The following is a 15,535-nucleotide window of genomic DNA, read 5'->3' as shown; positions in this document are numbered from 1 at the left end:
ATCTCTCAACTGTACTGAATGTCTTCCATTCAAGCAAGCATAAAAAACTGTGAACCGCATTATTATTATTATTATTATTATCATCCATCCATCCATTTATTATCATATTCACTTATCCTGGGCAGGGTCGTGGTGGGTGCTGGAGCCTATCCCAGGATGCATTGGGCGAGAGGCAGGAATACACCCTGGACCCTGGACATTATTATTATTATTTCATTTTTATAATGCTTTTCACAATCTCAGTACACTACAGAGTGAAGGCTGGACGCTCACTGCAGCCACCAGTAGGTACTGCACAGGATGTTGTAATTCAGCAGAGGGTGTGCATACTGCATATGTATTTGTGTGCGGTCTGTATGTACTGCACATGTACTTACGTGTGGGCATGGACCTCAGGAGAGGGACGAGCGCCGTCTTATTGCAGATGGCCACCGTGTCTGCCTCCTCCACGTCCTGCTGCCAGCGGCTGGAACAGCAGCACAGCACGGGTCAGACCATTGGATACACGTTCACCATCCTGACCAATCACGTCCGTCCTCAGAATTATGCCTTCTACGCGTTCGCCACCCTGATTAATCAAGTCAGCCCTCTCTCTGTCTCATGGATATTCATTATCCTTTCCAATCAAACTACAGGATGCTCATGTATATTTGCTTTACTGTCCAATCAGACAGACTGCCGGACACTAGAGCATACATATTCATAATCCCAACCAATCAACAGGCAAGGCAGCTGAACAGTGCAGTTGATTCTGCCATTTCTGTTAGCACTGTTACTGACTCAAAGTGTTGATTCTCCTTTTATGCCGTTGCTGATGACCTCATTAACCTAATTTAACGCTCTTAAGAACTCTCATGGAAAAGAACGACTGTGAACTGAACGTGAGTTTATTTTATCAGCCAATCGGAATGCCAAGACAGCAAAACACCATCTGGGCTGGGGAAGATCCGGCCAAGGTAAACGCGCCTGTTCGAACCTGTTTGTTTCTCCGATTCCTCCCAGTCAGCGTCACGCTGCAGCGGTTCGACCGCACGGGCGAAAACATGGCAAATCAAACAGGTTTTGTTTTGTTACGGCGCACGTGTGAGAGGCGCGTGTGACGCTGCCAAACGGATTTGGCGCTGATGCGGGACGTCTCGAGGCAGGCAAGGGGGTTTAAATGAGGAGACGCACCTCCCGGGCGGGGCCTCCCTGACGTCCTGGCACAGGCGCCCGGTCCAGGCGCAGTACGGGTCCCTGGAGAGGACACACTCCCCGCAGCTGCCGTAGTTGCTGCAGTTGGCCACCGGCACCTCCACCAGGCCGGAGTAGGAGGACACGTAGAGCAGGCCCTGAGGGAAGGGGAGAACCTGTCAGGAACCTGCAGAGAACCTGCATGGAGCCCACAAGGAACCCATGTGGAACCCTAACCCACAGACTGACGCAGCCAAGCTTCGCTATCGGCACAAACACCAAACGCTGAGGTGAAACTCGGCATCTTTTACAAGCACAGCCTGCTCATAACCCGCTCTTCTCCGTGGATACATGGGCATGACGAACAGCAGAAAAGCACCAGAATGAACTCTGGCGAGGTGAAGTGCTCTGTGGTGTTTATGCTCTGTCTGCTATAAGTGCTCCTGAGGGGGAGTGGAGATGCTATTACCTCCACAGAAGAGGATTAGCGTGCAGCCCACGCAAGCTGCTAGGGTTAACGGAACCCCTGAAGTGGGGAACGGGGCCGCCCCGACCAATTCATTACCCCGCCTCCCCCCCCTGCAGCGCGGCTCAGGCGACGCACCTTCTCGGCGTCCAGCTCGATGTGCTGCACGGGCTGGGGCCGGGAGAACAGGGTGATCTCCTCCACTATGTGCATCTTCCCCTTGGTGTTGATGGCCTTGTGCAGCTTCCCGTCATCTGAGAGAGAGAGAGCGGCAGAGAGAGATATGGATAGATAAGAGAAAGATAGAAAGATAAATACATAAAACACACAGACAGAGAGAAAGGGAGTGGAATACAGAAAGCCAGAGAGAGAGGGAGTGAGAGAGAGAGAGAGAGAGAGAGAGAGAGAGAGAGAGAGATTAAGGCATGTCGCAGCACAGTTGAACTCGGCCTGATCACAGTTTGTGCTTCACACATTTAGGAGGCGGGGGTTTGTATGGTGGGAGGAGCAGGAGGCGGGCACTCACCCGTGCCGACGAACAGCACGTCGTAGGCCCTGCCCAGGGCCTGCACGCGGTGCACGGCGATCTGCGTGTAGCGCACGCTGCGCTTGAGCAGCAGCGGCCGGCTGCGGATGACGCTGTCCATCAGGAAGTGGTCCTTCACGAAGTTCAGCACCTTATCGGGCATGTGCAGAGACGAGTGGATGTCCATGTCCCTGGCGGCGTTGGTGATGCACTGCGGCACAGACACACGACGGCACGCATTTCAGACAGGCGGGGTGGCACGGCGGACATGGAACTACGCATGCACCCGTGGGGTTGCTGGTTCAAGTCATACTGAGGCACAGCTCTCACTACCCTAGCGCAGCACAGCAAATCTGAGTTATTCAAAGCATATTCAGCAGTACAAATGAAATGCAATGCACTCTATAAAAGTAGCCCTGGTGAAGCAAATGAATAATAATGATGGGCGATACACGCCAGAGAGCGGGGAAATGTTTGGGCCTTTAACTGATGGAGATAAATGAGCTGTGTGGGGAATGAGCGCAGAGCTCTCTGATAACCATCGGGACTCGGGGGAGACAGCGCCCAGCTGTGCCAGGCCAGACCCCTATCTGCCTCCCTGGGCCATCAGGAGACGGGATCAGCGGCGGGCTCACACGCCATGGGGGAGAGGTGCATTGTGGGATGCAGAGAGCGAGAGGGAGGGCGGGGCTCACCGCTCCGGGCCGCGGTTCGGGGACGGGGTGGTTGTAGGTGTACCACTGCTGCGTTTCGCGGTTGACCTCGCGGTAGCGGCCGCTGAACGCCCGCTCCACCTGCTCCATGGTGAAGGCACACACTGCCGAGCTGCCGTGTGCTCCTCTATACCTGAGAAAGCACCGGAAACAATACACACCTGAGCACTTATACCTGAGACAGCACCGGAAACAATACACACCTGAGCACTTATACCTGAGAAAGCACCGAAAACATTACACACCTGAGCACTTATACCTGAGAAAGTACCGGAAACATTACACAACGGAGCACTTACACCTGAGACAGAACATGAAATATTACACACCTCAGCACTTATACCTGACAAAAGCACAAGGCACACAGCACACACACACACACACACACAGATCTGTTCTCCAATCCGTTCCCTCACCACTGAGAAGTGAAGACTCCGTAGAACACGGTGCTCTTCCAGTCCTCCTGGCTGGGCGTCAGCACAAACACGTCCTGGATGATGTTGAAGGGGAAGCCGTCGTCCGGGAGCGAGCACAGGAGCTGCGCTTTCAGGAAAGTCGTCCATTTCTTCTGCAGCACCCTCTCACCCCCTAGATCACCCTGTGTTACACAGACAGAGAGATGCCCCCAGTCACCCAACAGGAGATGCTGCAGTACTCACACTGTCCAGTAGAGAGCTCTATAGAGCCATGGTGTCCAGTTATTTTCATTTCTTATGGAAGTGGAACATTTGAAAGCTCACTGTGATTGTATGCTCACAGGTGCTGTGCAGGTGTACAAAATGAGAAGTCTCAGACTCAAAGAGCATCAACGACCACTGCATTTTAATATCCGTGACAATAATTTATGAATAACAATCACTGGCAGAAAACCAAAAACAAATCCACTATATCCTAGAGATATGCCTTTTTTTGACTCCTGCAGCTGTCAATACACTGAAGACAAACTTTGACATAAACTGGTTACAGGTGAATGAAATGAGTGTCTATTCTTAGACAGGTAATAAAAATGAAAGGTAATAAAAGGAAGGCAGGAGTGTGTTTTTATGGTCTCCAGAACAATGCCAGCACACATATCTTATCGGTGAATGATGAACCATTTCTGACGAGAGTTGTTTGCCTTGAACTCTGTGCTTCCGTGAAGCGCTGCACATGAAAGGCTTTGCCGTGGAAGGCGCCGAGACGCTGGGGGTGTTCAGAACACCAAAGGCTTTTTATAATAAAAGACGAAGGAAAACCGCGACATCATCAGCGCCGCCGTCGTGGCCGGCTCCCACGGCTGCGCGGACAAGAGCGGCAGGCGCGGCGACCTGCCTTAGCGCGCGACCACAACCGCCTCCGACCGGAACATCCAAACCCCGGCTCTAACTGCACGGCCCCCCCCGTGCCTGGAACACCCCCTAAAACTGCGATCAGCCCGCCGCCACCGACGTATTAATCACCGCATAAACACCGGGCTGCGAGAACGAGTTGGCGCAGTCGTGTCTTTAATTATACCGCCATTCAACCAGGAAGGTGAGGCTAACGCACACCCCACGCACGCTCCAGGCTGCGCTTCATACACGCCAATTACTTCAGACCCGGAGCAGGAGACTTTGGAGAGGCAGGGCAGGGCAGTCCCATAAGAACGGAAGGGGAAAACCACAGAAGCGACGGCAGGAGGCTGGACGCGCATCTCCGGGCCCGAAGCTATTAAGTGCGCTCCATCGGCTGCAGCCTCCACCCTCCCCCACCAACTCCAAACAGCAGCACGTGACTGACGAGGGGCAGCGACTGCACGTCACGGTGGCCCTGTCGCTCTGGCGGGCACCCTGGCTTTGGGGACCAAAAACCTGCCCTCACACCCAGGAATGAAATCACTTACTCAGCAAGGCGAGGTTGCACTCATTAAATACTTGGATGGGAGGTGTCCTGGTAAAAGCAGGACTGTAGGACACCGCATCTTTCTGGTGAGACTGAAACTGAAGTGATGTTAAAGATCCCTTATTGCAAAGGGATTATTGAGCAGGGAGCACTCCGGTGTCCTGGCCAAACTTTCAATGTCTCAGCCTGACTCTCAAACCTGGAACTCCGATCATCCCCCAGTATCGCAGCCAAAAAGGAACTCTTCCTTAGCTATAATGGCAGTTTCCACCCCTATTAAATGCATCTTCCGTAAGTCGCTTTGACTAAAAGCATCTGCTAATAATTGCCTACGTTGTAAACTGCGCTTTTTGCAAGAGCGAGCTCCTTATTGATGGCGGTGGAGTGACTCTCTCACTGTCCGTTTCTCTGAGGTCCGTGGAGAGCGCCGCATGAACGGGGGTTCCTGTCGTAATTCCGTGGACGGCGGGGAGAGCGGGCCGGGGACCCGGGGCCCATCTGAAGGCCCGGAGAGCGCTGGCGTGGCGCTAGTATCGCGTTTCAACAAAAACCTTTGGGAGAGGCGCCGCGGCGGACAGATGTTTGGCGGTGTGTGTTATTCCGTGGACGGCCTCCTCAGTTCCAGCATGCCGCCCATCTCCCTCAACACCTGAATAAACACCCGAGAGAGAGAGAGAGGGGGAGAGAGAGAGAGCAGGAGCGGTCTTTTCACGATGCTCCACCCTGTCCTGGGGTTTTCCCTGGGGGTGGTGCTGGTGCTGGGGGTGGTTCGTTCTTTCGGGGCCACGCCCAGCAGAGAAGATGTCTGATCAGATGGTTTTAGAAGGAGCCGCAGGGTCCGCTGGGGTCCATCGATAAGAATTACCACCAATACCATCATCATCATCATCATCATCATCATCTCTGGACGTGCCGGGCACACTGTATCTACTGTGGGTCCTGAGCCATGGCCGTCCAAACAACACGACAGCATGAGCTACGTAACATCCACGTTCCCCAACGACCACGGTTCCCAGCCAAGGAAACTATCCAGGGAGCTCCCATTCATGTTCCGGGGGGAAGAGCCAGTGCATTCCAAACCCTGCTGCCAGTTCACAGAGCTCCATGTGTCCCCAATTAAGATCACACGGTTGTGACGTGGTAGGCGAAGGAGACACGCCATTGGTGGGCTTGGCTCAACCAACTGGACTTCAGAGTTCCTTGATGTCAGTGCGCTAGAGTTAAAATGGCATAGCAGGGCAGAAGGCTCAGAAGACTTAAGACTTCACACTTCCCTGGTTTTGTGTGTTTATTGCATTGCTGTTGAACGCATGCAGAAAACAGTAACATTAACTAATAGTACTACAGTAATAAATAAATAGTAAGATGTCGCAACAATGGGTAATACGCAATAGATTTTGTAAAAGTATCATAACAGAGATACAATTGTAATAATTATACTGAAAAAGCAGCATTTTCCTTAGACAGCCTTATCCCAAGGACTTATTGCACACGCTGTCCAGAAGGGGGCGCCATTCTCACTGCACCAGTAATGATGTATTCAACTAATCCATCACCGTTGAGTTCAGTAAAACAGCTACATTTCCTGATCACCACAGCCCCTGCAGGTAATCTCCTTCCTTCACCCGCCCCCCCCATCCCCCCCAATCTCGCCTGTCACAGCATCTGCCCCCCCCCACCCCCCCACCTTCACACCTTCATTTCACACCATGGTTTAGACATCTCAGATGAAGCGATGCTTGTGTTCCAGCAGTAATTTCAGAACTGGATTATCAAGGGATTATCCACTATTAACTAAAAAAGGGCTGCACTGCAAAAAAGAGGCAATCCTGACAGGGAAAATTAATACGGAGTTAGTTTCAATGGAAGTTCGATCAAGGGCTTGTCTATTATCAGTGAGCCAATGATCAGAAGATAGGAAAATGAGAAAAGACTTGTACGCATGTCATAGGTCTGAGGTTCCATTGTGATAGTGCAACTAACGCAATATCTACACGCCTGAAAAACTTATGCTGAACTCCACCTACACACATGGCCGAGGAAGTATTGTGTGCGTGTGTATGTGTGTGTGTATTTGTGTGTGTGTGTGTGTGTGTGTGTGTGTTCACAGGCGTGCGCGCGTGTGTATGCGTTCAGGTTTGTGCGCAAGGGGCAGAGCCAACAGGCTTTGGGGGCTAGCTAACTGAGGGCGGGCCCATCGTCTGTGCGGAACGGCACAGGTCCTCCTCTGTGATTGACAGCTGAGCTGCTCCAGTCAGTGAGCTTCAGCAGCAAGGGGTCTGGAGGGAGCGTGTGCGGGGAGCGTACCCTTCACGCCGCCGCAGACAGGCAGTCACACACCGGCAGGCATCCTGCGTCAGCGCTAGCGCCCTGCGCCGCGCGGCTAATAAAATACACGCTTGTGCCCTCGCAGCGGTATTCACGGTCCCGCCTCCTGTCTTTCACCGGACCGCGGCGTTTACACTCTGCTCACACGCTTCCGTCGAAGCAGAAAGAGCTCCCGGTACGCACCCCCCCCCCCACACCCCCCCCACACATGCCAAACAGCCGCGCGCCATTTTGGACAGGAAGGCGCGCGATGCCACGTTGCGTGTGTAAGAGGCGGAAACGCAGCCCGCGCAGAGCTGAGAGCGGCTTTAATGAGCTAGCGGGCGGGAGGGGGCGTACAGTAGAGCTAATTACTTTAATGACTTTTTCTAAAAACCCGCAGGCACGACTGGAAAGGCTCGCAGGCTCGGCCCCTGCAGCCGGTCAGAGTTAATATCTCCTAATCGCGTCCGGTAACGAGCTCCCATTTCATTACAGTTTTCCACTCGCTGAGAGGAGGGAATGCGCATCAGAGGATCTCCTTCCTTCATCGTCCGCACTGATAGCCGCGCGAGGGCACACGAGCACACACACACACGCACGCACGCGCACACGCGTGCAGAAACGCCACCTGCCGAATGCATAGACATGCACAGGTACATGTGCTGCGAACACATGCATACGCTTACAAACACATTCATATGAACAAACTCACTGCCTCACTTCCCCCTCACACACGTGCACACACACATGTACACACATGCACACACACACACACACACACACACAAGGAGGTATTTGCACTCAGTATATATTCACACATGCAGAAATACAGATGAGCAAATTCACACCATCTCTCTTCCCCTGTCTCCCTCCCCCCCACCCCACACACACACAATCAGGCCTGCACACACACTCACGCACACTAGCAAACACGACGCACACACGCTGCTGCCAGCACATGCAAACGGGCAGGCAGCATCTGGCTGCAGTGCGACAGATCACTTCCAAATATAGAATTAAAACGCTGGCAGTCTGCGGGGGGAGGCGTCCCCACTCTCCCGCTCACCCTCTCGCTCGCTCGCCCGCCTTCCCGCTCGCTCGCCCGCCCGCTCGCCCTCACGCACGCTCCGAGGGGACGGCGAAAAAAGGAAGAGTGGCAGCGATTAAAGTGTCACTCAGCATTACGCGGCGTCACCGAGATGATTCACATTACCGCTCCTATAAAAAGCAGCAGTGGCACCTCCGCCAAAGGGCCTCTTCCTCTCTTTAGCGCGCGTCGTTGTCTTCATACCGGCTACACACTGCCCACAGACACAGATACGGCTGCAGCTGCAGTGTGCGGGGGGGGGGGGGGGGGGGGGCGGGGTGGGGGGGGCGGGGTGGGGGGGGGGGGGGTCAAACGCCGCTTCACGCGGTTCATGAGTTCAGTAGGTTTATTTTTATACCGCACACTGCTGGTAATTACTTCATTAGCACAATCCCATTCTCAGTTTTCCCTTTTTTTAAAAAAAAAAAAGCTCAAATGATAAATTGCAGCTGAGGACCGCACGTGCGCTCCACGCTAAAATAATTTACCGCCGTACATTTTGGGAAATGTAAGTACCGCACACGTCTACCACTAATTAAACAATTCGACAAATTAATCCGAGGTAATTAGCTGGAACAAGAACCGTCGTACATAACTGCCACAGACTCCCCCACAACCCCCCCCCCCCCCCACACACACACACACACACACCACGCCCTGAAGGAATTGGGCTTGGCACCCTGTAGGTCTGTATCCCATCCATGTGAATGAGTGGGGAAGCCTCTGCGGTTATTTATAATGGAAGTGCTGGAGCTGCTGGCGGTGTTTGGACGCTCATCTGCAGACGCAGGGTGTAACAGGGCCAGAGAGTGTAAGAGCCATTAAATGGTGCTGAGGCCCGCGTGAATGCTAATGTTCACTCAGATGTGATAAGACACAGAGTTACAGTGAGCTGGAGGGGAGGCTGGGGGAGACTGAGCTCAGAACAGCATCACGCATTCTCCTCTGCTCATATAAACACACACACACACACACATACACACACAGACACACTCACACACACACATTCCCCTCTAATCATATACACACACACACACACACTGCCTTCTGCTCATATAAACACACACACACACACACACACACACACTGCACAGCACATCTCCCCCTCACACACACACACACATATTTACCCCTCTCTGTCACACTCAAACACACTGTATACAGGACCCCCCCCCCCCTCCCATAGTCACACATGTACACATGCTGTACATTTCCACTGTCACACACACACACTCTCTGGCAAACATTTTCTTTATCTGCTACAGTACAGACAGACAGACAGACACACACACACGCACACAGGGGGGGACAGGCGTGTCTCACAGGGCTGTGCAGGACCCTACTGGACTGTCGCTCACCTTACACACGCGGGCGATGCGCGACACCATCGTGTTGTCGAAGAAATCAAACTCCTTCCCCACTTCGCTGAAGAAGAAGTAAATCTTATCATCGTCCCCGACCGCACTGCCCTCGGGCAAGCTCTCCTGGAGGTACGCCGATCCCACGAAAGCAGGGTCTGAGTAAACAAGCACAAAAACAGAGAGAGAGAGAAAGAGACAGAGAGATCAAAACAGAGATTGAAATCAGGAAAGAAGGAAGGGCGCCAAACATTGCCTAATAACCACAGCAGATTCTCTAAGCCTTAAGTCAACATTTTCCCTTCAGGTCAATCTGAAGCCGCCGGTGACAAAAGAGCGGCTCTTGCGCTCGTGCCCGCAGATGTACCCGTGTCAGCCGGGCCGCAGACCCTTCAGAAGAGGCTCTGAAGGGGAGCGTCTCTGTTCCGGGGCTGGGATGTACCCGCTGGCGCTTAGCGTGCGTTAGCGCTTAGCGTGCGTTAGCGCCGAGCTGTGATCCAAGTGCAGACGGGCCTTAACTGCGGGCGATCAGTGGAGAGGGCGCCCAGGCCGGCCCGGCTCTCAGAGCAGCGGTTAGCGCCGCCCCGTTCTGCGTAATGAGCAGCTCTGCCCCCCCCCCCCCGCTCCCTCCCAGCAGGCCTGCGTGTGTTAGGTAACGCCGGCCTAATGATTCCCCTTCTTACGGCTTGCTTTCATAGCGGGGATGAAAAAGGAAAGGATGGGCCGCTCTGCAAGAGCTGCAGCACTCTAAGTGCCATAACCGCTAGTGTCATATGGTCTGAGTATAACCACTGTGTTAGTATCATATGGTCTGAGTATAACCGCTGTGTTAGTATCATATGGTCTGAGTATAACCGCTGTGTTAGTATCATATGGTCTGAGTATAACCGCTGTGTTAGTATCATATGGTCTGAGTATAACCGCTGTGTTAGTATCATATGGTCTGAGTATAACCGCTGTGTTAGTATCATATGGTCTGAGTATAACCGCTGTGTTAGTATCATATGGTCTGAGTATAACCGCTGTGTTAGTATCATATGGTCTGAGTATAACTGTTAACAATGTTAGTGCTGCTTAGTCTGGTCTGTTTTGTCAGTACAGTTTAGTCTGAGTATAACCACTCTGTTAGTATTTGCTCTGGGTATTCACCTTGAAGCCAGTTGAGTGAGTTTTCAGTCTTCAGGGCGGGCCCTGGGCCCAGGCTCTTGTAGATGATTGGTTCGTTGCCTTGGAAATTGCTGACAGTGCCGGCGTACAGCTCTCCATCTGAATGGAAAGGGGTGCGAAAACATCAGGGAAGGAAGCGCCGAATGTCCCATCATCTGTAACCACTCTGTCGTGGCAAACCCTGCGGTTTTCCACGACCTTCGCCCAAACCGTCTCTGTCACTTACCGACCATGATGGCGGTGGACTTGTACTCGGGGTTGAAGGGGCAGCGGCCTCGGCCGTCCTCCGTCACCACATCCCCGGTGCCGCTCCTCACCAGAGAGAAGTCCGAGGTGTTCTGGGAAACGGAGAGAAGCAATGAGAACCGCAGCAGAGACGGGGAGATTAACAGCTCTGTCCTGGGCCACGCCTCACATCTAAGCCCTCTGATTGGTTCAGCAGCTCATTCAATCCACAGGCCTGAACTGATGTGAGATCAAACTTTGCTAGCCGTTACTTCCCAGGCCTGAGTCTCTACCAGTAAAGCAATGGTGAAATGTACACGGGCTAAGGCTCAACAATTAATGCAGCATGTTGAAAGGTTAAAAGTTAAGTCTTAAAAGTCAGAGGTTAACAATGTTTAGGCTTAACGATGAAAGGTTAACAGTTAAATTTTAATGGCGGAGGGCTAACGCTTCAAGCTTTTCGGTTAGCAGCAGGCACCGGGACCCGTCGTCCGGCAGTCGATTCTCGTTTATGGAAAAACCGAAGCCGCCGTTCCGGTGCGGCCCCTGAAACGCGCCGCTCCCAGCGCTCGGGGCGTCAGCGGCCCCGCAGGACCCCCCCCTCACCCCCCCACCCGGCTCTGTTTTTCTTTCCCTCCCCTGTGATCCCCTTTTAAGAGCCTCAGAGCCACCTGGTCATACTCCAGCGGGCTGAAAGCGCACAGCTGCGCTCCCAGAAGCCCCGTTTCAGGGAAACAGAGAGGATTGGTCACACCCTGACACTGGGCGCACCCCAGAGCTTCGCCAAACACATACAAAACACCTTCATTAGCGCGACTTTACGTCTTCATAAACCCCGCTTCCGCACAGGGATTGGGGACAGAGCTGACCCTCGTGTCGCCTGTCACTGTATGCTAATCACATTTGAGAGTGGCAATGTAATGTAATAATGTTTTATTCCATCTTACAAGAAGCTTAAAAATGACTTTAAAAGATGCAGTGACGTATTAATAAAAGCTTCATACACATTCCCTAAAGACAGTTCACTTCAGGCCTACTTTACTAAGACCTTTAGCATGTGCAGAGCCTTTAAGCACACGCAAAACCTATAACACGACCAATAATTGGTCAAGGCATTTGTTTTGCACCAATCACTGGTTGTGTTATTAGTTTTCCATGTGCCGAAAGGTTTCGCACAAGCTAAAGGTCTTAGTGAATCAGGCCCTGTGTGCTAAGTGTGACCAAAGGATTGGGCTTTGTGGTGGAGCAAAGGGGATGAAGAAGCTTTAGCGTTTTTATTGGCCAGCTATGGGGCCTGCGGCCACAGAGAGGGTCTGGCGAGCGAGGGGGCGGGGCTGACTTACGATGTAGGCGCAGATGGGGCTGAAGGCGTACGTCCCGCACACGTACAGGTGGGTGGCGTTCAGCCGCAGCAGGATCTTGACGTAATTGAAGCAGTCGGTCTGGCTCGACAGGAAGAAAAAAGAGGAAGAAGAACAGACGCGTCAGGCAGGGGGAATAAATCCCGACATGAAATATGGCGGGGTGTCAGACGGAGACAGAAAAAGAGCGCTTTATCACGGCTTCGGTCCGAGCGCACGTCCCCATAACTCAGCCCGCCTCCACCCAGCCTCTGCTCCTTTCTGGAAACCATATTCATATCGGCTGGGGGGGGTGGGGGGGGGGTGGGGGTGGGGAAGCGTCTGTGAGCACGATTAAAAAACAGGGCCCTTTCCACCTGTCTCCTCCATTACCCGGGACAGATCAATAGAGCCGCCTGCCCTCTCTGGGTCTGCACCATCCGGCCAAAGAACAAGAAGGAATATGTCACAGGCAATTGATTGTGCTGGCAGAGAGAGAGAGAAAAAAAGCTTATGTGCTGGGCTGGTCTAAATATAGATTCTGTAGGCACCACCTACGCAGAAAAAATATACACCGGCTTCCCTTCTCTATTGTGTGGCTCGCACGCGCATTAAATGCGTTTCCTGCACTGGGCTGCACAGGTGAGCCCGTCTGCGAAACCTGTCAGACGCCGCCCCGCGCAGCTCTGAGGCGTGGGCGTCCCCCGGCATCTCTCTTCCGAGCCGGCGGTCACTTAATGAGGTTACCATGGCGATGGCGGCGGCGGCGGCGTATCTTACCTGCAGGTCCTTGCCTTTGAATCTGCACTCCTCTCTCTTTTTCTCCGGAGTGCTCCACGTCAACTGCCCGGGGAGGGGAGGAGGAAGGGAGGGGAGGGGGAGGGGGGGGGGGGGGGGGTTAATGGTCAGACCAATTTGCCGTAGTGTGAACCGCTACAGCTGAGCATTGCTGAGCAATGGATGCACAGATCGATTCTGTTCCACTGTGTGTGCATATGTGTGTGTGTCTGTGTGTAAGTTTATGTATAAATATGTGTGTGTATTTGTGTATGTGTGTGTGTATATGTGTAAGTATACGTGTATTTGTGTGTATGTATGTGTGTGTGTGTGTATATGTGTAAGTATACGTGCATTTGTGTATTTGTATGTGTGTGTGTGTGTATATGTGTAAGTATACGTGTATTTGTGTGTGTGTGTGTGCGTGTGTGTGTGTGTGTGTGTGTACGTGTGTGTGTGTGTGTATATGTGTATGTGTGTGTGTATGTGTGTGTATATGTGTATGTGTGTGTGTATGTATGTATGTATGTGTGTGTGTGTGCGTGTATGTTTATGTGTGTGCTCTTGTGAGAGCTCTTGTGTGCAGCACATTTGTGTGTGTTCCCTGTGCGCCAATGTATTATTAATTTTAAAAAAGCAACAAACCCCTGACGTGTGGCTATGAATTTGCCCTAAGCACTGTACTTTATGTGAGAGCCAAGGCTAGTTTCCAACACTTGTCCCTAGATGGGCTTTCATGACAGTATGTTGAAAAAACAATACAGAATATGAACTATTTAATATGAAACTAAACAAAGATAAAGAGGAAATTCCTCAAATAAAACAACAGTCAGTTCTAATTTTGTTTCAGCTAGTCTGGCTGTTCATCCAAAAGTGTGTGTGCGTGCTCCATGCGCTAGCTTGTGCTACCTTCCACGAGTGTGTGTGGTCGTGCATGCCTGCGTCCGTTTGCAGGAGTGTGCATACGCATGTGTGTGTTTTAACACGTGGTTGTGTATGTGCTTCTGTGTGTGCGTGTGCAGAAAAGTGCTTAGGGACTTGTGTCAGCGAGGAGCAGCTCAGAATGGACGAACAGACGGACGGTCAGACGGTCAGACGCTCACGTTCTTGCGCAGCTCGCCGCGGCCGATGTCGGAGAGGCGGAGGGCGAAGAGCGCCTCCCTGGCCCCGACGTAGAGCGTCTGATCCTGTTTACTGAGGAGCAGGGAGGTGTAATTAAAGACTCCGTCTGCGGAGAACCGCTTGGCTGACCTCTCCTTCGCATCTGGACAGGGGGAGAGAGAGAGGGAGAGAGAGAGGGAGAGGGAGAAACAGAACACAGAGTCCTCATTAGCGAGCGGCACCGAGCCCGGCCGTTACTCAGGGCCACGCCCTTCAGAAAAACAGCCCCAGCGCCTGTCCTCCCCGCGAAAGCCCTTTACTGCCATTCCACCTGCCGCACGCCCGCCAGCGGACCCCTGCAGATGGGCTCGCAGAGCGGAGGAGGGGTAAACAGCGGCAGCCGGCTCGATCGTTTCAGGCCCCCTCCCGAAACCCCGCCTACGATCGATCCGATCCCTTTCTAGCGCCCGAGATGCAATTAGCCGGTCCGGCTCTCCTGAATGTGAACTCTTAGGGGGTCTCTTCCGAGCAGCGTGTTTCGGTTTTTGGAGGTTCTGGTTCTGGCTGGCTTTGCATGCATCAAGACCGGACCCGGCTGGGAAGGTGCATCTGGAACCGCGGTCGAGCCCGGTCGCCTGCGGTCAGACTGTTAAATCCAGACACCTGGCGAGGATTGGGTCGTTTGTCCGCGTGTGCGTGCGCATGTGTCTGCGCACACGTGTGTGTGTGCGCGCGTGTGTGTGTGTGTGTGCGTGTGTATGTGTGTGTGTGGTCACCAGACTTTGTACAGAAAACCGAGACAGATGTTAACCAGCCTAACAAGAAGCACCAGCTCGCTGTCATTAGTGAAAGTGTTCCTTGGGGGAGTTTATGGGTTTCCATGGCAGCTGGGTTTACTGACACGGAATGCTTGAAAAGGGGGAGGTGTATTTGGTGGGGGAGGGGAGGTTTTGGAACTCATTTACCTTGCATAACCTACAGAACAATGGGTTTTCAGCAGTTAAAACACCTGTAATGCTGTAACACCCATAGTGTCAACCCCCATAACTCACAAAACACCTGTAATGGCCATAACGCCAGCATAGCTCAATATTCCCCTTACGCCTGTAAAAATCACAATGCTCGTAATGAGCCTAGCACTGGGGCAGGCGGGGTCACAGAACGGCTACAAGAGCTTACCCTAAATCTCTCATTAGCTGGAGAACCTCTTCAAAATCACACTGTTTCTATCTCCCCACACTTTAAAACAAAATTCAATTAAATTTACATCAGCTTTATTCGCATGACGAGCTCTAGGCACTGCGCTGCCAAAACACACAAATAATAATAAGTGCAATTTAATATCAAATAACCACAACCCCGCCTCTCTCCCTCCCTCCCGCCTGACACGGGGCTCAAATCAATGGCTCCCCTGGGCTCTGTTCAGGACCAC

The 15,535-nt window shown here is 52.6% G+C and overlaps 1 protein-coding gene across 5 annotated transcripts in view; it reads right to left on the bottom strand.

The window, feature by feature from the left end:
- Window positions 1-15,535, bottom strand: part of sema4ba (sema domain, immunoglobulin domain (Ig), transmembrane domain (TM) and short cytoplasmic domain, (semaphorin) 4Ba) — a 68,933-nt gene that overhangs the window by 3,828 nt on the left and 49,570 nt on the right. For all 5 annotated transcript variants that reach the window (XM_035395895.1, XM_035395899.1, XM_035395898.1 and 2 more), the window contains 12 exons: window positions 14,106-14,266; window positions 13,006-13,068; window positions 12,229-12,327; window positions 10,887-10,998; window positions 10,643-10,759; window positions 9,494-9,651; window positions 3,295-3,476; window positions 2,861-3,011; window positions 2,166-2,376; window positions 1,778-1,893; window positions 1,174-1,331; window positions 378-466 (listed from right to left, as the gene is read on the bottom strand). In XM_035395895.1, coding sequence (XP_035251786.1) covers window positions 378-466; window positions 1,174-1,331; window positions 1,778-1,893; window positions 2,166-2,376; window positions 2,861-3,011; window positions 3,295-3,476; window positions 9,494-9,651; window positions 10,643-10,759; window positions 10,887-10,998; window positions 12,229-12,327; window positions 13,006-13,068; window positions 14,106-14,266 — 1,617 coding nt within the window. The remainder of the gene's footprint in view (window positions 1-377; window positions 467-1,173; window positions 1,332-1,777; window positions 1,894-2,165; window positions 2,377-2,860; window positions 3,012-3,294; window positions 3,477-9,493; window positions 9,652-10,642; window positions 10,760-10,886; window positions 10,999-12,228; window positions 12,328-13,005; window positions 13,069-14,105; window positions 14,267-15,535) is intronic.

Source organism: Anguilla anguilla, chromosome 16, assembly GCF_013347855.1.
Source record: "Anguilla anguilla isolate fAngAng1 chromosome 16, fAngAng1.pri, whole genome shotgun sequence".
NCBI classification, from domain to species: Eukaryota; Metazoa; Chordata; class Actinopteri; order Anguilliformes; family Anguillidae; genus Anguilla; species Anguilla anguilla.
The sequence above is the reverse complement of the archived record's forward strand: the minus strand, read 5'-3'. Positions and strand labels throughout refer to the sequence as shown.